A 24,057-nucleotide genomic window follows, 5' to 3' on the forward strand; every position below is an offset into this window, starting at 1 on the left:
ATGCAAAATTCACTCGCCACTATGACTGCTGTTCAAATCTCCATAGTACTGATCTGCAACATCAATACTTTCTATGAACAAAATGTTTAGCACTTAGGCAGTTGCATGGTGCTACGTAATTGCACATTGGAAAATTATGTTTCTGTGCAGTATGAAATTTAAACTTTGTTCCACCAGAAGTAAGGGATTAACTAAGTAAAAGATGTCGCAGAATTGTAAATAGGCAGCTAGACCTACTGCAGTGTCTCAATCAAAATATGAAACATCTGCAAAAATACCAACGGAGATAGCATGGCTTCTGTTACATTCGCGCGTTTTCTGTGCCTTAGTGTATTCGTTATGGATGTGCCTGATCGTTTAGTCTGCGGTGATGTGATGAGTGTAATTATGTGGATCGAGTTTTAGGTTTCTAGCTTGGAATGTGATTTTAATTCTGCGTCGAGTAAAGATATTGTGTGATAAGTGTGTGAAATTTAAGGAATTAGAGGAGCTATTGAATAGCTGTAATTGTGAATGGACTGAAGTCAGGAATAGTAGGACTGTAACTAGTGCAGTTGTCGAAAGGGATTTTTGTGAGGGTGTTCCAACTTGTAATGGATTCGACGTGTTACCTGTGGAGGAGTTGCGTGATGTTGGTGATGGGAATGAAGTCTCCCCAAGAGAGAAATAGTGTGTGGTTAGTAGTGGACGAAGAACGTGGTGATTGTGATGTGATTGACGATGGAAGTGTGGTTGAAAACAGCAGTCAGTGGGACGGGAGAAGTCAAAAGGAAGAATGGTCTTGTGTGAAGATTCACTGAAGCGGTATGTGGACCGAAAGTTCTGCAGGCCGGATAAAGCAAAAAAGGGTCAAGGTACGTTGCCAGGTGCCAAAATCCAGGATGTCAGTGAAAGGGTTAAAAAAAAATTGTGTCAAATGAGGAGGTGGCTGTGGTCCAGGTAGGTACCAATAATGTGCAGAAGGAGTCACTCGACATAATTCGGTCAAGGCATCACGAATTGTTGTGTCGCCTATAGCATCGACTCGTGCTAAAGTTGTCATCTGTAGTGAGTGTAGTCTATTGCCAAGATTTGACAACAAGGTTCAGTCACATAAGATGGTAACTTGGAATGATTTCTTGCATAGTCTGTGTTCTGACTTCGGCTTCACATTCGTTGACATGTTGTCATGTTTCCAGGGTAGGGATTTGTTTGCCAGGGATGGGTTGCACTTAGCTAATACTTGGGCCTTGTTGTTTGGTAGGATGGTGAATTACTCTGTTGAACAGCTATGTTTAAACAAAATTGGGGGGCGATGGGCAGGCATACATTTTGATAAGGATTATATTTCCGTGGAGGTGCTTATAGGCATTTTGAAAGCAAGGAAAGTGATATAGTCATAGTTCTAACATTATCAGGAGGCATGCTAAGGTACATAGTTTCAGGATAAGCTGAAGATTGTCTTTACCATGGTAGCTTGAAGTATTCGTAAAGTTTTGCTGAATTTACTATTCTTCTTGAGGATCTGAAACCTGATGTGTTTGGTATCACAGAATCTTGGTATATAGGGAGGACATTGGAAGTGCTGAGGTTTCCTACCCGGGGTATGTTGTGTATCGTCAGGACAGAAGGGATACTCATAATGGGATCGGTGGGGGAGTTTTATTGTATATAACATATAACATATGTTAGGGATGATATTGTAAGTGTTGAGAAATCTCAGTTGCAAGGTTCTTTTGTAAATTCTGTCTGGTGCGAGTCGCCGAGTTGTCCACAGACAAGAGGTTCGGTGATGTTATAACTATTGGCGTTGTTTACCGTTCTCTTAACAGCAGCGAAAATAATGATGTCTTGCTGTTTGATACATAATTAGAAAGGCTGCTAAAGGTGATGTTGTGTTATAATGGGCGACTTTGATTTTCCTGACATTAATTGGATAGATGGTTCAAGTAGTAGGACGGGTAATAACTTTCTAGATGTTGTGCAAGATTGCTTTTTACATCAGCATGTTACTTTCCCTACTGGGGGGGGGGGGGGATAACATCCTGGATCTTGTTTTGAGTTCTGATCCAAGCAATGTTTTTGATTTGACGGGTCTAGGAAAACTAGGAACTAACGATCATGATATACTAGCTTTTGATGTTGTTTGCAAGGTCGTACATTCTGTTAGCAAGGAAAAATTCTCCGATTTTTCGAGATCAGATACATAGGCAATTGAAACTTTACTAAAGGGTACATATTTGATTAATTTGTTTAGAGATATAAGTGCTTCTCAGTCTTGGATTTGTTGAGCTGATAAGTTACATGTCATTATGGAAAATCATGTTCCGTGGCAGAATTGTCGTCGTAAAAGCAGTATGTCTTCCTGGATGAATAAGAAAGGTAGATGTGCAATTAGGCAAAAATGTAGAATGTGGAAGTTGTTTAGGAGGACTAAATCTGAATCTCTTTTGGCCAAGTTTAAAATTCATCAGCTGAAGGTAGAATGCTTAGTCTCTGTTGCAAAGGTGAATTTCGAAAATAACATTGCCTAAATATTAAGGATAACCCACAGGCCTTCTTTTCTTATATGTCAGATCAAAGCAGAAAGTTAAAGATGCAATTGTTTTTCTGAGGGCACTACAGGCTGATAATATAGTTACTGATAGTCAGGATCTTGCAGATCTTTTGAACAACTATTTTGTTTCGGTTTTTACAAGGAAAGATACGAGTAGTTTTCCAGATTTTCAGGGAGGAATTGATGGTCCTAAACTGGATACGGTCTTATAGTTTCGGATGAGGTTTAAAAGGTCTTAAAGGAGCTGCTTTGTCTAAATGTTTCTAAAGCTTCTCGACCTAATGCAATCCATCCGTATTTGTTGAAGACTTTTGCACACCGTTTCTGCGTTCCACTCTCATTGGGTTTTAGTAAATTTATGAATGATTGGAGATGTTCTAATATTACCCCAGTTTTCAAGAAGGGTGATATAAGTCTAAGCCCTGTAATTACAGGCCTGTTAATCTCACTAGTCTTGTTTGTAACGTATGGAGTATACTGTTAAACAGTCTATCGTCAATCACTTCAGCAGTCTGTCTTTGATCAGAGAGTCTCAACATGGCTTTTGTCAAAAAAGGTCATGTCTCACTAACATCCTTGAGTTTATGGAAGATGTAACAAGCTCACTAAATAGGCAGAAGTCTGTAGATGTTGTGTTCCTGGATTTCCAGAAGGCCTTTGATAAAGTTCCCTACCAGCATCTTTTACTTAGGCTAAAGAGTGTGGGTTTCAATAGGAATTACTCTCTTGGATCGAGAATTGGCCAGCTTGGTAATAGGAAACAGAAGGTGGTTATTAAAGGCTGTGCTTCTTCTTGGCAGGACGTTACTAGTGGGTTTCCACAAGGGTCTGTTTTGGGTCCCTTGTTGTTTGTTGCCTATATAAATGACATTGACGGAAATATTTTGTGTATAGCTAAGACGTTTGCTAATAACACCAAATTGTATTCTGAGGTCCCTTCCAAAAGCAATTCTGAGAAATTTCAAACGGATTTGGATAAGGTTTTTCCTGGTCTCAGGGATCGATGGCTAATGCTTTATAGTATTGGTAAATGCAAAGTGAGCATTTAAATAGTAGTAACCTTAAGTATACCTACCATCTTAATGGTGTAGAGTTACAGGAGGTCTTTGTTGAAAGAGACCTGGGTATCTACATTGACTGACTTATCTCTGCAACCTTCTAAACATTGTCTTGAAGCTGCTCGGGCTAAAAGAGGTGAAAGGGTTTTAGGTATGATAAGAGGAACTTCAGTTTTCTGAAAGAGGATATAGTAGGTAGGCTTTATAAGCAGTTGGTTAGGCCTCATTTGGAGTATGCTGTGCAGGTTTGGAACCCATATTTGATTTCCCCGTGAGTCTTTGATTGAATTCTACGGATGCCCATAAGCTTATTTTCAATTGCCAACAACCTATTCTTATGAGGCTCAGGCGTAAAGCACGTGTTATTTACTAGGCTGTTCGTTGGGAGATACGGTAGATTATGAAACAAGGTTCCACAATTTGGCCTCTGGTGACTCCAAGTGACTGGAAACCCTGCTCTGTCGGCTGTAAACTGGTATCACACCGTAACACCATCAGTAGTGGTTTCGTATTACTGGCTACTGTCTCAGTGCCACGGATTTGACTAGGCCACCCTAGATTAGCTTCTCTTTTTGAGTGAGTTATTACCTATTTGAATTATTTCTACCCAACGAATCACGGTTAGGCTTATCATATGCAGTATTTCAGTAATATTACATGGCTAAAATCTGGACCGATTAGCTAAAACATGAAAACTCTGAAGTATCTAAAGTTTTTCACATTGTACCCCACGCAGATAGCGCAAAGCGCGCTCTCGTTGACATGTAAATCTTATGCCCCCCCCCGGCTACGCGCTTGACTTTCGTTACAACATATCAAGTTCATATTTTTAGTTGCATGATCACTTCAACCATTTTAGCGTATGGAATCCAGGAATAAACTGTTCAGTTTTGAATAAAGAAACATTAATAACACTACCGTTACAACGGTTTCAAGTGTTTGGAATGGGGCATATTGCAAAAGTAACTAAATTGACCAAACTTCTCTCGCGCGAAACTCTAACCCCCCCCCACACTCAAAATATCTCCCCCCCCAGCCACTAGATGAAAACTTGGAACAGGTGCAGGTCTGACACATGGAATCGATAAAAGAAGCGGTACGAGTTTTAAACACAAAAATTTACTTTATTATACGAAACCATAAGTTACTTGAGGCCTCCTACAATAATACTTAATACAAATGAATAATAATAATAATAATAATAATAATAAGAATAAGAATAATACAGGTTAGGCTCGACACGGCTTTCTCTCCAGTTCCAGGATAAAGACTCAAAGCGATCTCTGCCTCTCAAGCAGTCGAAAGGAACATCGCATGTCGCCTTTCAGCCAATGTCTGACCTAATTCTCAGGTCACAAGCACCCTATGAATTAAAAAGGAAGAATTTGTCTAATCTCTAATTCCTTTGAACCATATTCCAGTATTAACATTTTCATATAGTAATACGTATGACAACACATTCTTTTTTTAACTCCTTGCAATTGTTTTTCATTTATTAGAGCTTCCTGTACGACAGCCGCACTACAACCGGTGTCGCGCAGGACATCAACCTCAGTGTTACCTATTAATCCCTTCAAAACTGGCATACCTTGACCGGCAATGCAGGCTGCGCTTGCAAGCGGAATTCAGTGACCACATGTCAGTTTGACATAAGACCCATTGGATGGAAAACATGTAGGCCGTATACAAAGCTGAATATCGACGCAAGCTCCCAATGGTCTGTCGTTATAGTTCGTTAGTTCGGGTGAAGTCGTCATGGTATTGTCTTGTTCTAAACCTCTCAATCTATCACGTGGAACACCCTCAAACTGACGGTTACAGTCCTTAGCTAAATGACTTTTATTACCACACACAAAGCACCCACTGAAATTTGGACCTATGGTAAATCGATTATCTCGATTATTATTGCTACCACGCCCACCACGGTTACTACCATCCCGATTACTACGATCACCATGATTCTGCTCTGTGTTACCGCGCCCCTATTTTGATTTTGATTATATGATCGGTTATTTGGCCTATTTCCATTACTCGTTTGACTCGATCTGAAGTGAGCGAGGGCGTATTGGTCTGCCAGGGACGTCAATTCTGAAAGTGAATGTGGTTTACGTTCTCTTAAAAAGATAGCCAATTCCTTACTACAACTTGCCAGCAATTGCTCTCTTATTACAGTAACTCAATAACCCCCTCGTAAATTTTCTCTATTTTTGCTAATTCCATCCAGCGAGTTATGTACCCATTAAGTCTTTCCGCGAACTGCACGTAAGTTTCATCCGCTAAAGGTTTCGCAATTCTAAATTTGTCCCTGTAACCACCCTCGGTTAATTGATAGCTTTGTAAAAGCGCGGATTTTAACTGCTTGTAGTCAGTTGCAGTTGCTACTGGTAGGCGAGAGCCTATATCTCCAGTGCCCGACCAGTTGTGAGTGCACTTAAGGACAACGCCCAATTTGATTCTAACCAACCAGATGACGTGGCAAATCTTTCGAACCTTAGCAAATATGCATCCAGGTCATCAAACCTGTCACGAAATTGAGGCAATTTGGGTAATTTTGGAATTGTGCGTACTGTGTCATTTGAATCAGTCCTTTGTGTATTCTGCCTACTTTCAGCAATATTCAATTCATACTCTTTGATCTCAAGTGCATGTGCACGTTCCCTCTCTCTTTCCTCATGTTGAACAATTCTTTCCTTTTGCTCACTTTCAATAGCTTCAGCTCGTTCTTGACGCTCAAAAGCTTTTTGTTTTTCCTCACGTTCAACCCTTCTTTCCTCCCTTTCCAGAGCTTGCTGCTCTTGTGCAAATTTAATTAATCCATCCCCCTCCAAACCCAATTCACGCCCTAAAATTAGGCATTGTTGTAATCTATCAATCACTTACATTAGTATTCGTTATAGTTTCTTTCTCTAAAACTATATGATGAAACGGTAAATATGGACCTTCTCTCATCGACTCTCTGCATCAAATTATACCATGCACACAATTGGGGGGGGGGGGGGGCAAAAGATGCCTCGCACTTCCACCAGTTTTCACAAGGTCCCACTATACAAGGTCCTTGGAACAGGTGCAGGCCTGACACTTAGAATCGAGAAGCGATACGAGTTTTAAACACAAAAATTTACTTTATTATACGAAACCATACGTTACTTGAGGCCTCCTACAATAATACTTAGAATACAAATGAATAATAATACGAATAATACAGGTTAGGCTCGACACGGCTTTCTCTCCAGTTCCAGGATAAAGACTATCTCTGCCTCTCAGGCAGTCGAAAGGAACATGCATGTCGCCTAATTCCCAGGTCACAAGCTACCACCCTATGAATTAAAAAGGAAGAATTTGTCTAATCTCTAATTCCTTTGAACCATATTCCAGTATTTACACATCCGGTTAAGTTAATCGAGGGATGGACTTCACGAAAATCTCGGAATTGCTTTCTACAACGCTAATCCCATACTAGCAGAATGGTTTGGTGTCCCCACGGTACGTGGTCTACCGAGGCTTTATATCCTGAAAATATAAAAGAAAAATATATTGTTTATTCAAATGAAAACAATTTCACAAACTGAGTGAAAACAACAGCTACATGTAAAACTTGGCCAAAGGTTTGTAAATAAACAACAACACATCTCTATAAATTCGTGAGATTTACAATTTTTCTAGGTTGAATAAAGAATATGAAAGAACTTATAACTGTAAACTTCATCATTATTTATAGCTATGTTCACTGCAGCTGATTGTAATACGACGTAAATATTAAGTATGGGTAATTCAGAATGAAGCCAAATTACGCCTAACCACAAAAATAAAGTTTGAATATTATCATATAGAAATTTTATATTATTGGCTGACCATTTCGTACTATTCTAATATGCTGTTTGATTGCTTTAACGAAATCAATTAAACAGCCTCGAAATTGTAAAAACAGGAATACGAGTGATGGCATGAAACATCGTTACCCGAATTAGAGTTACTCAATGCAAAGCGCGCCTACAATTTTAAGCTTCGGTAAACAAACACACATGGTTAGTTATTGGTGAACAAGTATCAGAAAAGAAGCAGTCAGTGTGATACGGTGCGATACGTTGGACGTATACACAGTGGTTAAATTTACGATTTGTGGTTTGAACACTTTTAGTTTATTTTTGTTAGTTTTAGTGAACACTTTATACTTTTCTTCTTTTGAACGTGACCAGAGCCCAATATCAAGGATGGCATCGACACAAGAAAATACCGGTAAGTTGGTATCACTACATAAGGTAAATTGTATAGGATTTAGACTATATCCGAATTAACCCAAGCACGTTACTGTTGTACACGGAATATTGTTCCATGAGTCATTTCGTTAATATTTGTTGTGTAATGGTTCCGTTTGTGTTACTGGTAGCTATAGTGCAGCAGTAATCTGTACGGATATCATTATAATAGAACAAGTCAGTGATAACTTTTGTACATGCCGTCTATATGATATGCGTGGGTATACCTATCCGTGCAGTTTTAAAAGGGAACTATAAATATGTGTGAAGTGAATCAAGAAACACCAAACGTCGTTTGTGGGCGATTTGATAAAAAAAATCAAGCTCCAATGAGACAGCATTCTTTGGTTAATACTTTTGGATACTTGCAAGTACTCTGCGACATCATAAACGCAAGATTATCGAGGCTGAAATTGTTATTTTTCAAAACCCTCAGTCTGAACAAATGTGCGACTTATGTACATTTCAAGACATTGTGGCCAAATTAGCTTATTTAAAAATAGTAGGTTATGACGTAACGTCATTGGTATTGGCATGTGGATGACATAGGCTATCATCCGATGATGCTCTGTTGTTTCCATGAAATAAATATAATATTTGGTAAAGTTATTAGAATTTATAACATAATGGGTGAAAATCTATAGAAGCCTGTATCGAGTAGTCGACGTCATCGTCACTTTAGCCTTAAAGGAGAATTCCAGAGATTTAGCATATTTTGAATATCTTAAAAACCGGAATAGCTTGGAAATATTGCATTTTTATTTGACTATAATATATCAAGACAAAAATTATGCTTAAAGCTGGATATACTCAGTATATCAATGAGGATTCTTTCTTCTTTCTTCCACAACATTTAAAGTTGACAAGTAAATTTGATAGCTGTTATGTCATATTCATGCATTTATTTTACTTGCAAATTTCTCAGTAATGCATTCATTGGTTTTATTGTTAAGTTCACATCCACCTTAGGTAGTAGACATTATTATTTGGAAGTTTATCCAATTCAATCCAGGTCAAAAAAACATAAACCAGATTTTTTGGGGGGTCAGTGGAGTAACTATTAAATAATACCTTTGTTTGGTATAAACAGTGACACCTTTAACTATTAATATCTCAAATCATTATATAATTTTGTCGGAATTGTAATCAAATTTCCGGCGGATATTTAGAATATGTTCCTCTTTCATAATTCAAAACGTCCCCTAGACTATTAAGAACAGGAAACCTTCCACTGGTGCTTGTTTTCTTGTTTTCTATTCCTGCCCCCAGTATTTGACTAGGTTTAGTTGCTTGTGGTCTGTCCCAAGTTCGCTTTGTCAAAGTTCAGACGGGACGTACATGGAAACATCATGGTTAACTTGATGAATACAAATATAAGCTAGTGTATATAGTTGGTCTGAAAGACGATATGGGGAAGAGAAGGTGAGTTGGAGTGAATCGGGACACATATGTCATGTATAGTTTTCCTCACACCATCTAAAGAACACTTATATTGAAAGATACGTGATGATCGGCAAAGCGAAACTTACCATAGACTATTTAAACCATAACACATATACAGCGGAAACTTTGACTCTGTGTTCTGTTGTAACTTAATAGTGTAATCTCCGGTACATAATATACAAACTAAAGTAAATATTTGAACACGATGATCCTTGTTCACTACTTTCAACAACTATAAAAGTTCACATATTTGTAATGCATAGTCCAGAATCCATTGAGTCACCACACAACAAACACTACACAATCTACAATTATTGACGTTTTGACGACACTAACGTATGATATGTTTTTATTTCATAACATTGTCTTATATTGTGAACTCCTCGAACTTTATTGCTTAGTGGGTAAACACATTCATATACAGAAAGTTTCAAGCAAATAGCTGCGATTGTGATGCAGATAACGTCTCTCACCAACGAAAACACATATAATATATGTTGTTCCGAGGTGTACTATGTTAATGGCACAAGAGATCGCTATGCTATCATAAGAACTTTTGTATCTAAACGAAACAGCAAGTAACTATTGACACCCATGGAGCTTACGTAAAGGAACCGATGTAGCTTGACACAAGGACCAAAATGAAATCTGTACCAATGCTTGTTTAAGAAAAAACCTTAATTTCTTTGACCAAGGAGGGCCAAGTTTGAACAGTCTAACACCCGCCAAACAAAAAGGAAAAAAAATCTGATGTCGTACTCTGATGGCTTGGAGTATTTCCTAAAATGTGTGTGCAGTGGTTGTCCCTTAAAAAACTTCAAGCAGTGGTTTAAAAGGCCACGTACACTTTCAATCGACATCAATCAATCGATATGTAAATCAACATATACCATTGCAATTGAAATCGTCATATACCAATTTAAATCAATGTTATAAGTCAATAAGTTTAAACTGACATCGACCATTTTCAGATTGCATGAATCGATTTAAACTAGTATAATATATTAGAAACTATCAGATGTCGACTCAAAGTGATCGTTAGTGAATGAAAATTGCATCTGTTCCTACTGTTCGCACTTCCACCGATGGGGAAAGTTGCTTTGCTAGATCAGCTCCACAGCTCTAGAACAGTCTCCCCTTACATCTGAAAACAATCCAGCATGTGTCAACATTCCAGAAAGAACTCAAGACGCTCTTATTCATCAATACGTTTCCATTTGTTTGATAACTGTTGTATCCATTTTGGGTACTTTGCTCCTGCAGCGCTTCTGAGCAGTTTTTTTAACTGGATAAAAGCGCTTTACAAATTCTTATATTATTATGATTATGAAAATGCCGAAAACATATAGTTTTCGATTTCCCGTGATCTGATACAATATGGCCGCCATGTTCCTAGAACATGAGTAATATCAATTTAACAGAGATATAATGGCTGGAAGCGATATTGACAAAATATACCAAAAAGGTAATATCCTGAAGCTAAAATGTGGTGAGAGAGGGCGAAGGGGAGGGTGGTGACGATGTAGAAAACTGTGTCCAATCCCGTACAGAGTTGCCGAGTAATGTATTATAATGCTAACTAAGATATGCAAATGCAATTGTATTTAAACTAGTAATGGTTTACTTTATCGGCTTGAGCTATAGGGCAAAGTTGACTCCGACGTAGTTTGATATTGCTAAAATTTGTCAAGTTGGAATTGGATGGGACCGTCTGTTATCAAATACAGTTTGAAATTCATCCTAGAAGTATTCCAACTGTGATCAGTTTATCCATGGTTGTAATTTATCTTCATATCTATGATGTGTTAATTTACTTTAAAAGTAGAGCTATATTTAGTTCACAGACCAAAAGAGGCATACATCAACCTTGAATGAAAATTACAATTTCTAAGCAAACTGTGGTGCCAAATATCTATTAAAATTGAGATTACTCGAAGATCGTGAGATTTTTGGAACTCTAGAATCGCATCATATCATATTCTGTTCTTTGGCAATCATTGGTTTTAGTTTCCATTCGGAATCATCACAACAACTGTGCTGTTTAATCGAATTGTCAAGTTTGGTGGTAAACTGAGTTTTTTTGTTATCAGTTTTAATATTTTAACGCTACATTAATCATAAAGTACACCACTTATATGTTTTATGTATTATAACTGATTTTGCAGAGTCAAATGTTTACTACGATATTGTTGAAAATCGGGACCAGATCCCGGAGTACATAGAAGTCACTGGAGATGCAGAATATATGAGGGTAATTCCACCTGGGACACCGCCATCAAACACGACTGTGGCATCTGCACCACCTGCAGGAAATGTGATGTTAACACCTAACATTGCGAATCAACAACTTCAAGGATCGCAACCACCGGTTAACCCGAATTACCAGACTACGTCCCAGCCACAGCAGCTTCCACGACAACCACAACATCAGCAGCCGTACCTTCAACCCCAGATGCCTCCACACCAACAACAAACAGCCGAGAATCAACCCCAGCAAAACCCTGTCACATATCCCGCTCCTCCGCCATATCAACAATACGACCAAAAAGGATCTTTACCTCCTCCTCCCTACCAGCCACAAGAGATACAGACTATTCAGCCGCAACCGATTCACGCAATGCCGTACAATATGTCACAACAAGGTCAGGGGGTAGTTATCCAGCAGCCTCAACAGTTTCAACAAATGGTATGCAGTTTTGTGTGTTGCAGTTGTTATTAAGAATGTAACATAATGTTATCCATGTTGAGAGGTGTTGACGTTACATGGCTTGGGAATTGGTTTCATTTCTATTGTATAAGAAATATGTATGCGTGAAATAGAATCCCACTTATATAATCACCATAATTCTGAAACGAGGAGGATAAGGGAAATATATCAAAGATAATATTGCGAGATAGTCTTTATTATTTTCAATGAACGGCTGGTTCATGACATTCATATACTCGGTTTTATGAATGGTTGTTTCAACTCGTCATCGCCCTCCCCATAGTATGCATTCATAATCAATGGAATATCACATTGTACACATTGATATGTTCATCTAGGGGCGTCCATACTTCATCGTTTTTCAAATGGTGTAAATCGATTTGGGGATCGGCTAGCTCTTTTGAGATCAAATAAAGTGACAGGTAGAGTAAGTTGGGCCATCGAAACCGGTTTTTGTCTAACATTAATTACTGTCTACTGCGAGGCGTATAGGAGGGTAGTTCGGGTTGGTTGTCGACTGGAGATGTATATTTATTCGTAATCGACTTTGTCGGGGTCCAGGGACAGATCTCTGGTTCTCCCTTAAGCTGCAGCATTTTCAGATATTGTCAGGCTTTGCCTGTTCTCTCAGAGCCATGTTGATCAAAGAAAGAACAATCTCCTACATTTGTTCAGCACTTGAAACGATAAGTGATGGAGAAATGAACAGTTATCTTTGGATCTCACCATGTCGTCACCCAGGCAATTTGTCAAAATTATTGTTAAAAGCAAATTAATATTTGTCTTTTTACTTTATTTCCTTTAAAAAAAAATTCTCCAGTAAGGTTTATCTGCAATATATTTTCTTCATGATATGTTCAATATCTACTATCGGAAATGTTAATATCAAAATCAACTCAAAAATCTGCCTTAGTCCCCAAGGAGAAGAAGAAGAAGAACATTAATAAATAATATCATGGTACACACCTGAAAGATCGTAAAATTTCCATTTGGTATTCTGAAGGTTACCCTTACATAACGTGTACAGACACCATTCTCGTAATTTATTAAATACGAAGTGGCGGATTCCAGATAAATTTGATACCAATCCGTCAATCTGTTCTCCTGTTCCGGGAAAGTGTCAAAAAGCAACAAGAGAACATTTTTGGATATATGCTATTAAATAAGATTTTGGGTTTTTCTATTTTGTGGCTTGTACGAATGGAATTACATGTGTTGCCAACCTTCAACTGAGGCAACTTAGGACTTGTTTTTACCGGTTAGTAAAGGTTACTTGATAACAAGCGACGAAAACTTAGAGGCTGGTCGAAATATTCTACATGCTAATGATGGAAAATTTAAGATACCGTGATGACCAACGCGTCAACTGTAATAATATGGGATACAATGCCATTAAAGTGAACATATAGTATGGTATATGGTTAATATAATAACCCGTTTGTAACATTTGTGCACACGAGTGATGTAGTGTTAGATATATATGCTGATAATTTTGTTCTTGCTTTATATTCTCAGCCATTCCAACCTGTCACGGTAATAAATACATCGGATGCAGGTCAAAGTAACTCAATACAAGGAATGGCTATAACCTCCATAGTGCTGTCAGCGATTGCAACAGTGTGTGTTCTTGGATGCCTTTGTACCGTACCAGCAATAGTGCTTGGTTCACTGGTGAGTTATAATGTGTTAATCTATGTAAATGGCTCACACAGACAATATGACATGATTGTCGTTCAAGGTGTTTTGCCCCAAGATGTCATTTTGCAAATCTCAATTGGTTTGTAGCATCGCTGATATTCTAAAGTTCAGTTTACTGCCTTTGACAGGCAATCAAGCTGGACGTCTCTAGAGGCTATGTGTGTATATGTGTTGTGCGCGTGTAAAGCCACATACCTTGTACACACGATATATAAAGACTTCACGTGGTCCAAGAATCTGAACTTGGAAAAGTCGGCACATGAATGATAGATTGATCATACGACTTCACAAATTCGCTGTTTCCCATAGAATTACAGGAATCCTTGTATACCTCTCCTTCTTCGGGTAACCATGTGTATTCTTAGCCACTCAAGTCATAATTTGAATGCTTGAATGTTTTAGGTTTCCTAATATGGTAAGAAACTGCTCGGAGCCTGGTTGCGAGTCTGTTCTTTCTATAATAATAAAAGTAGAGACTTCTTCATGTGTTCAACTATTAGCGATGAGATATCATACTTAGCCTTGTTCAAGTCTACAACCTATAGCCTAATGGGAAGGAATGCTTCATCATTATATCTCTCAAAAGGAATCAAATTATTCTTAGTTGCATGTGGTTCATAATTTATTACTACGCATCCCTATCACATATATAAGTTTATATTTTAATCTGATAAATAATCTGAAAATTGTAACGTTTCGCAGCCAGTCGAAATGCTATATTTTCAGTTACTCATAACGTTTCTCCTAAATCTCTCCTTCAGGCTTTAAACAGATCCGCGGCGGAAGACACAAGGAAAAAATTCGCTATCACTTCTATGGTTTTGACAGTTACAGTATGGATCATATATGTTGCCTTATTATTGATTTCAATATTTCAATAATTTCAATAATAGGAGGCTAAGAGGCTGTGGTGCAGAGGCTGCGCTGAAGTAACCCGCTGGTTTCAACTCGAGGAAGGAACCATATAGCGGGCAATAAACGTTGAAATAGATATCTATACATTAACTTAGCAATTAAAAGGAATATTTTACTCTTATGTAAATGGTGGTCAGGTATTAAACTCAGCCTGTGGTTGTTCGCCAACAGCCTCAACATTATCAACAAATTGTACAGTTTTGTATGCTGCAGTTGTCGTTAAGTATGTAACATATAATATTATTCATGTTGATATCTATTTGTCAGAGATAGCTAGAGAATACGCATCAGAAAGCTGAGTTATTTAAAGCCTGTTGCTTCAAACAAATTGTTCTCTCTACAAGAGTATAACAGAGACTGAGGATAAACTGTACAGTACATATATACAGAAACAAGATTACTTTAAGGTAACAAACTAACAATACAACTTGATTAACCTATAGTCTGAAGCAGAGCTGTAAAAAAAGACACTTAACAGTTCCACAAACGGCCTTCTTTCTGAATACATATAATAGAGCTAGGAACTTAAAGGTATATAAAGAGTATTAAATAGAATGTGAGACTACACTTAGCAACAGTATTCCTCAACTTTCTAACAAAAAATCTAAGCATAGCTGATTTTGAAGCATGGGTTTACAAAGGAATATTCAATCTATGGTCATTTCACAAACTGGTATGCTGCCAAACAGATTACCTTCAAGGACTTTTGTGCATATTAGTACTAGACTAAAGTACCTGTGTACAATCCGAGAGATTTACACGTCTTACATCCTTCAACCTCAAGAGACTTACATCCTTCAACCCCATTCCCCCACTCCCTCCCCTCCCATGCCTGGTATCCATTACTGTTCCTGTGCAGGTGTCATAGATCTAAGAACACCGTACTTGATCAAACTCTTTTATTTTTTCTCGTTCTCAGTTGTGTCCTTGACAATAAGTAGTAGTATGCTAAATGGAGACTCACCCTGAAAAGGAAGATGATCCAGAAACTTACAGAGAGTTGCGTGTAAATCCCTTACTCTACAGAATGGTCTATCAGACCAGGCTGCTAATGGTATCATGGGAGTCTTAGCAACAACATTTGCCAGATAGTCACCAAACTCTTTGTAGCCTAAATTATTGATGTCTTCAAGAGATTTCACTTTAGCCATGGTAACAATTCCCCTATTTGCACAAAGAAAGAAAGACAGAAACACCAACATACAATACTGAAACAGCACAAGCATAATATATTCAAAATTGAGCTGCAAGCATAAAATTTAACTAGATTCACCGGCATGAACTGAGTTTATTAAAATCAAACTGGATTGATCATTCCAAGGTTTACTGGTAACAGTTTCCTTTAAATATAAAAATTTACTGTTTGACTGAAAGTTTGTTTTTGCACCATCAGCAACCAGAGCTGAGAAGATATTAATACAACTTACAAGATCATACTGTACAATACCACTATCCCTGTTTTGTTGTACTTAGCAAATTTGCAAACAAGAGATTATGTTCTTGAATCAATGTTCTTGAATCTTGAATCCAAAGAAACATAATGTTGCATCAACTTTGAGTAAATCTGAAGCTTAATAAAAGACATTGGAACCAAGAGACATTTTTCCCATGACATGTACTTTTTTCAAAATATTCCTTCAATACTTGAATGTTTAAGACAGCAGGTTTGAGTAGTGCCAAGAAACCTTCCATAAGCAAGACTTACCTGTACCTTCAAAATACATGCAAGGATACAAGCAGTGGTTCAGTACATTCATGAAATATAAATTATCATTTCTAAAAATTGACTCCACAAACTTACAAATTACAGTACAAAAGTAATGATTTCTAAAAAGCCATTTTTGTACCTAAATCATTGCTTTAGGCATACTGTACTTATTCATTGTTAAGTAGGCTACTTAAAAAATATATTTGCTACCTACTGTTACTATGAAGTATACAACATATCACCAACTTTGTATAATTTTGTAAGCCTACTATAGAGGCAAAAACTGCATCATTGAAGTTTAAGAAAACTAGGAAAGGGAAATTCCAAAGATTTTTCAAAACAATTAGGAAACAATTTAGATACGGTACCTTTAAATTATACCCCCTTGATATTGGGTATGAATATTATATTTGTATAATTTCTGAAAGCTTTATGGATAATGTTTCAGACATTTCATGTTAACCTACATTATAGCCTACCAAGCACTGAAGATGAGGTGCAATGAATTTAGCACGCAAACTCTTGTCATACATTCTCAGTTTAACTTTAAAGGCATTGAAGACTCGCCCAAACAGCGTGCGGCCATCTGGAAAAAGTTAACTTTCCATTGCTTGCAAGTGACGTTTTGTTTGTGTTGCTACAAAATGCAGACAGTAATGAAACATGATACCTTGTTATCTTTAGCTGGACCTGAGATGTCGGTCGCTGTATTGTTTGTACCAGAGCCAAATATACGACTCTGGTTTGTACACTGTGCTGTGGGTATTGACTGCAGCTGTATGTACTGACTATACACTAGTGTCTATGTGCTGATGGTAGCAAGCTGTGTGTGTGTATTTTCTGGGATAGATGGTGGTGTCTAACACTTCTGTTATAACTCATTCGAAACTAGGTCAGATTACCGGCATTAGGTGTTTCTTTTTGCGCCAGTCTTCACACCCTTTAACTGTATCTTTTACTGACATTACTGTGTTCTCACAATCTCTGTAACCATTTCATTGTTTCAAGTTTACAAGATGTTTTAGGAATAAGATATGGCTCAATATGTGAACATTTAGGTTTACGGACATGCTATCATGATGTAAACAACAATGGCTTATCTGACTAAATTATGGCCTACACTAGCCGTATACTGGCATAGGACTAAGGTAGATCTTGACTAAATTAAGGCCTACGCTAGTCGTAGGCTGGCCTAAGTTAGCTTATCATCATGGCACAATGAAGTTACGAATTACGGCCTGGTAATGAATAAACTAATCCACTCCTAAGTAAGGCCGATATCTAACAATATGACTGATTAAAAAACCATTATATAAAACCCAACCTACAGCACAATTACCACGAATAGGCAAAACTCGTATCGCCAGGCCGAAACTGGGAAATTACAGTCACGAGTAACACTAACAGCTATCGACTTTTACATTGTGTGTCTACGTGACTGATCTACACTAGTTTACGTACGTACCAGGGCACAGATATCATCGGAACGGTCCCAAAGGACTTGAAACCAAGTGACCATTTTGCCGCATCGAAGTAAGCTAATTTTAGAAAATTTCGTATCCAGTTAGTAGTTGGGGTGTTACTGTGGATATAAGTACTTTGATGCTGTTGAGATTGGGCTAGGTGGGAAAGAGGGTATGGAAAGACCGAGGAAGATGCGGAAAAGGTTTGGAAGGGAAAGGAATGGGTTTGGACGGGTGTAAGGCCGGGTGTGTCAGAGTTTTTGGATGGATCCTTACTCGCTTATTCAACACTGACATGTTAGCTATACTCAAGGGCGTAGGAACCGGGGGGGGGGCGGAGCTGTAAAAAATAAAGAGGGGCGGAAGTATCATTCCGCCCCCCCCCTGCTTCGCAAGTCAGAAAACCCCTTTTTCATTTCCAAATGCGAAAAAAAATCTCATTTGGAGCACCAACTTGCATATAAGGCCAGGTGAAAATGCAAAATTATATACAAAAAGGAGTGGGTGGGTTGAAGTGTGCTATATTGCACCAAATTGCATCTGAGGCCACCTAGAAATGCAAATAAAAAGCAAAAGGGAAGGGGGACACCCCCTCCCCTTAGACCCCTCCCCCAGACCGGCCATCAGTCTTCAGCCCCCCACTCAAAAGTACCTTCCTACGCCACTGGCTATACTGTTGACAGTGGCGTAACCAGCGGGGGAGGGTACAAAGGGATACCCAATCAAATGTCTTGCACCCCCACTTGCTCCGAAAATGACATTGGTGATCCAAAGAAATGGACGAAATTTACCAGTGCATTTATAGGTCTTAGATCTGTATAGACCCCGACTATAGCACGTTATCATGGCAGAGTTTCTTGAGATTACGTTATCGACCTGCCTTGGTCGTATGTCGTAACATCACCTCTTTTCACTCATTGGTCTGCAACGCTTGCCACATATTTTTCTTGCATGAGGTTCTTTGTGTGAACGCTGTGTGATTATAACTACATTATAGACATAGGACATACTTCCACACAGTGTTTACACAAAGAGCCTAATGGTGTTAAGAAGCTATACAGGCAAATTGTAGAGCATGAGGTTGATTTACGAACGTGGCAGGTCGATTACGTAATCACAAAACTTTCCTAGCTATAGCGTGCTATAATTGGAGCAGGGAGTTGTTAAACCAGGGAGTTAACTCCCTGGTTTAACCAGTTCGCGGTTGACGTTAATTCGTAATTGACGGGTATTCTCAATCTATACCAGCCAATTGCGTCTCAAGTTAAATATTATCCTTTTCATTTTGCTTTCTGTCTTCGCCATTCGCCCCCCCCCCCTTCGCCACAAACTCTACCCTACGAGATAACCAGCTACCATGCTACTTGTATCTTGTATCAGGGAGATAACAACTCCCTGCTTGTATTTTGTGTATGTTTATAACCTTATACCATTGTTTTATCATCCGAAACTAATCCGATATAAGTTGTTATTGGAAGCTGCAGCATGATATATTACGTAATTTCAAGATGGCACAGGTGAATTCACACAGAATGATCATTCGTTAGAATATGCCTAACCGAAATATTGTTTCCAACGACTTTACAGATTTCAGTCGATTAATGTAATAAAACCAATGGACTATGGCCCTGGACAAACACTTTTGTAGTGGCTGAATGAATGAAGCCTAATTCGATGAAACTGACATTCATATACACATTTATTTAAACCATAGTTAGAGTAAATCATAGACAATGGGATAGCTTAAAATGTACTGATGAAAGAATAGTACAGAAAAAAAAGACGACAAAACAATTGAAAAGACGAAAAAATGAACCCAATTGTCAAAATCCCATAGCTATACCATGTATTCTAATTTTTAAGTTTATCCAAATTCTAAATTAGATTGGGCCAATTAAAAGTATTACTGAAACCAGAATGAAAACGCATTGAGGTTTCGATGGCTTCATTGCACTAGACTTCTGCTTGTCAACCAGAAACAGCTGTTACAATATTAATTAATGTCCCGAACCACTATGTTGATATACAATTACACTAAGGCATGGTAAACCCAGGTCAGTCTATTGTACGTGGCAATACACACCTCCACCAAAAACAATATGATTATTGTATTCAATGTGATGCATCCACACACCAAATATGAGAATTATCATGCAACGATTCCCATCGTTAGATTTCATGTAAAAGGCTTTTCAGAGTTTGACCTCTGGTGACCTCAAATGACATTTGACAAGCAACAGGATTCTTGTACACAGTATGGCAAATCTGTAATATTCGTGATGATAATTATACAAGAGATGACTGAAAGAGGAGTTGTTATAGATTTGACTTCTGTATTCAGAGTGTCTCATTATACACACTCTTAACTACTTCTACTAACATGCGTCATATACAAACATTCCAAAGAGTGACCACAGCCCCATGCTTTTTAGGGTAGGTTGGTGGTTACAACAGGACATATTGTGGTTGCTAAAGGGTGGTGTAAAATACAATACTGTAGAATGAGTACAATATGTTACATCTCCCTTTTTTCAGTTAAAATAAATTTAAGGATGTGGATGAGAAACAATTTACTTATCCAGAAATATACTTGAATGATAATGACCTAACACTGCATAAATATAAACTCAATCTCTAGCAAAGATTCGACTACTGGTTCTAGGTTACCAAATAACTACCGCTTCACTACCAAATTAAATTCCTTTGGTCACATTTCTTAGTCACTGTGCCAACGTGGTTTTGTCTTTGCTCTAATACTTCTTCGAAAATCAGTGTTCGTGGTTTGGTTCTCTGAAGAGGTTTGTTCATTGTCAGAATTAACTATGTCATTGTCGTCATGTCTGTCATAACTAAATGTTTCAGCAGTTTTAAGTAAATGTTTGCGGTTGCGTCTATACTGCACACCTTCAGCTGTCTCTACATAGTATGATCTGGGCTGATCAGCCTTAGATACAATAGTGGCTGGTTTCCAACCTTTGTCAGTCTGTAGGCGAATATTATCTTCTGGTTGCAATTCTGGTAATTTCTTTGTCTGTCGGTCGTAATATGTTTTTTGTGTTTGTCTCTTCTCTACCAGTCTTTTGTGTACTGTCTCTGGCTTCAGTATTTTCGGCTTGAGTAAATGTTCAGTCACTGGAAGTAGGGTATTTGTCCTTCGTCCAAACAGTCGTTGTACAGGTGATCCGAGAATATTATCTCTTGGTGTATTCCTGTAGTCCAATAAAGCTAGGTATGGATCTTGTCCACTCTTCTTTGCCTTCATTAGCAAAGCCTTTGCAATCTGCACCCCTTTCTCTACCATGCCGTTAGACTGAGGATGGTATAGACCAGACTTAATATGATGAAATTTATAAAGATTCGAAAAACTGTCAAATTGCCAACTTTTGAATTGGGGTCCATTATCTGTGATTAGAACATCTGGAATACCATGGCGTGCAAATTGTGATTTACAATGTACTTTAACAGTTTCACTCTTGTTACTAGGTAAATGTGAAATTTCAAAGTACCCAGAGAAATAATCAATTAAAATCAAATAGTTATTTCTATTCCACTCAAAGAGATCAGCACCCAGCTTCTGCCAAGGTCTTTGAGGAATCTCATGAGATGTTAGAGGTTCCTTTTGATTCTGCCTTCTGTGTGTGTTACAGATGGAACACTTTGGAGTTAAATCTTCAATTTCAGCACTCATTTGAGGCCAAAACATAATGTCCCTTGCTCTTCGTTTACATTTTTCAACACCAAGGTGAGCATTGTGGACTTGACTTAAAATACTGTAGAATGAGTACAATATGTTACAAAATCCATATACCATGTAGCCTATATATGAAAAGTATAAGATCTACCACGAGAAATCATGTTTTAAAGGTTTTCAGGCCTGACAATTGTTTTAAATGTACTCGTTATTTTGCGACCGTGACTAAAAGTTTACTAGCCAAAACGCAAAATTCACTCGCCATTATGACTGCCTTTCAAATCTCCATAGTACAGAGCTGCAACATCAATACTTTTTATGAACAAATTGTGCTACGTAATTGCACATTGGAAAATTATGTTTCTGTGAAGTATGAAATTTAAACTTTGTTCCACCAGAAGTAAGTGATGAACAAAGTAAAAGATGTCGCAGAATTGTAAAACATTTGCAAAAATACCAACGAAGATAGCTTGGCTTCTGTTACATTCGCGCGTTTTCTGTGCCTTAGTGTATTCGTTATATATAGATGTGCCCGATCGTTTAGTTTGCTGTAATGAGTATAATATGTGGATCGAGTTTGAGGTTTCTGGCTTGGAATGTGATTTTAATTCAGCGTCAAGTCAAGATATTGTGTTTGTTATCGATAAGTGTGTGAAATTTAAGGAATTAGAGGAGCTATTGAATAGCTGTAATTGTGAATGGACTGAAGTCAGGTATAGTAGTAGGACTGTAACTAGTGCAGTTGTAGGAAGGGAGTTTTGTGAAGATGTTCCAAATTGCAATGGATTCGAGGTGTTACCTGTGGAGGAGTGCGTGATGTTTGTGATGGGAATGAATTCTCCCAGGAGGGAAATGTGTGTGGTTAGTAGTGGACGAATTACGTGGTGATTGTGATGTGATTGACGATGGAAGTGTGTTTGAAAACAACAGTCAGTGGGACGGGAGAAGTCAAAAGGAAGAATGGTCTTGTGTGAAGATTCACTGAAGCGGTATGTGGACCGAGAGTTCTTCAGGGCGGATAAATCAAAAAGGGTCAGGGTATATTTGCCAGGTGCCAAATTCTAGGATGTCAGTGAAGGGGTAAACAAAATCGTGTCAGATGAGGAGGTGGTTGTGTAGGCACCAATAATATGCAGAAGGAGTCACTCGACAAACTCGGTCAAGGTATCACGAATGGTTGTGTCGCCTAGCATCAACTCGTGCTAAAGTTGTCATCTGTCTATTGCCAAGATTTGACAACAAGGTTCAGTCACATAAGATGGTAAATTGGAATAGTTTCTTTCATAGTCTGTGTTCTGACTTCGGCTTCACAGTTGTGACATGTGGTCATGTTTCCAGGGTAGAAGGGATTTGTTTGCCAAGGATGGGTTGCACTTAGCTAATACTGGGGCCTTGATGTTTGGTAGGATGGTGAATTACTCTGTTGAACAGCTATGTTTAAACAAATGTTAAATTGGGGGGGGGGGGCGATGGGCAGGCATAAATTTGGATAAGGATTATATTTCAGTGGAGGTGCTTATAGGCATTTTCAAAGCAAGGAAAGTGATAGTCATAGTTCTAACATTATCAGGAGGCATGCTAAGGTACATAGTTTCAGGATAGGCTGAAGATTGTCTTTACCAATGCTAGAAGTATTCGTTAAATTTTGCTGAATTTACTATTCTTCTTGAGGATCTGAAACGTGATGTGTTTGGTATCACATAATCTTGGTAAAGAGGGGACCTTGATAGTGCTGAAGTTTCCTACCGGGGGTATGTTGTGTCAGGCGCGTAGCCAGGAATTTGCCAAGGGAGGGGCGAAATTGTAGATTCGGCATTGCAAACTATCTAAACGTAGCGCCACCATGATTGGGGCGAGGCCTCCAGATCGCTGGAAATGGCACTTCCCAGGCCTTGTAAGTTGCATCTTAGCATTTTCTCTTTTGAAAATACTAGCGATATCATAAAAACATTAAAACAATTTTTTATTAAATATGCTCAAGGGGGGGGGGGGGCGGCTGCCCCCTTCGCCCCCTTGGCTACGCGCCTGTGTTGTGTATCGTCAGGACAGAAGGGATACTCATAATAGTATATATGGGGGAGTTATACTGTATGTTAGGGTGATATTGTAAGTGTTGAGAAATCTCAGTTGCAAGGTTCTTTGTAAATTCTGTCTTGTGCGAGTTGTCCACTCTAAGAGGTCCGGTGATGTTCTAACTATTGGCGTTGTTTACCGTTCTCTTAACAGCAGCGAAGATAATGATGTCTTGCTGTTTGATATATAATTAGAGAGGCTGCTAAAGGTGATGTTGTTATAAAAGGCGACTTTCATTTTCCTGACATTAATTGGATAGATGGTTCCAGTAGTAGGAAGGGGAATAACTTCCTAGATGTTTTTCAAGATTGCTTTTTACATCAGCATGTTACTTTCCCTACTAGGGGGGGGGTAACATCCTGGATCTTGTTTTGAGTTCTGATCCAAGTAATGTTGTTGATTTGACGGGTTAAGGAAAACTAGGGACTAGCGATCATGATAAACTAGCCTTTAATATTGTTTGAGAGGTCGTAAATTCTGTTAGCAAGGAAAAAGTCCCTGATTTTCGA

General features: G+C 38.3%; 1 protein-coding gene and 1 pseudogene across 1 annotated transcript in view; one reads left to right on the top strand and one right to left on the bottom strand.

The window, feature by feature from the left end:
- Positions 1-4,650: 4,650 nt before the first annotated feature.
- On the bottom strand, positions 4,651-6,470 carry LOC139980378 (uncharacterized; annotated as a pseudogene).
- Positions 6,471-7,604: 1,134 nt separating this feature from the next.
- LOC139980377 (uncharacterized) overlaps positions 7,605-24,057 on the top strand; it is a 36,181-nt gene continuing 19,728 nt past the window's right edge. Inside the window, exons 1-4 of the mRNA XM_071992018.1 lie at positions 7,605-7,830; positions 11,459-11,979; positions 13,516-13,671; positions 14,460-14,567. Of these exons, the coding sequence (XP_071848119.1) occupies positions 7,806-7,830; positions 11,459-11,979; positions 13,516-13,671; positions 14,460-14,567 (810 nt within the window). The 5' untranslated portion in view covers positions 7,605-7,805. The remainder of the gene's footprint in view (positions 7,831-11,458; positions 11,980-13,515; positions 13,672-14,459; positions 14,568-24,057) is intronic.

This window comes from Apostichopus japonicus, chromosome 14 (genome assembly GCF_037975245.1).
Source record: "Apostichopus japonicus isolate 1M-3 chromosome 14, ASM3797524v1, whole genome shotgun sequence".
NCBI classification, from domain to species: domain Eukaryota; kingdom Metazoa; phylum Echinodermata; class Holothuroidea; order Aspidochirotida; family Stichopodidae; genus Apostichopus; species Apostichopus japonicus.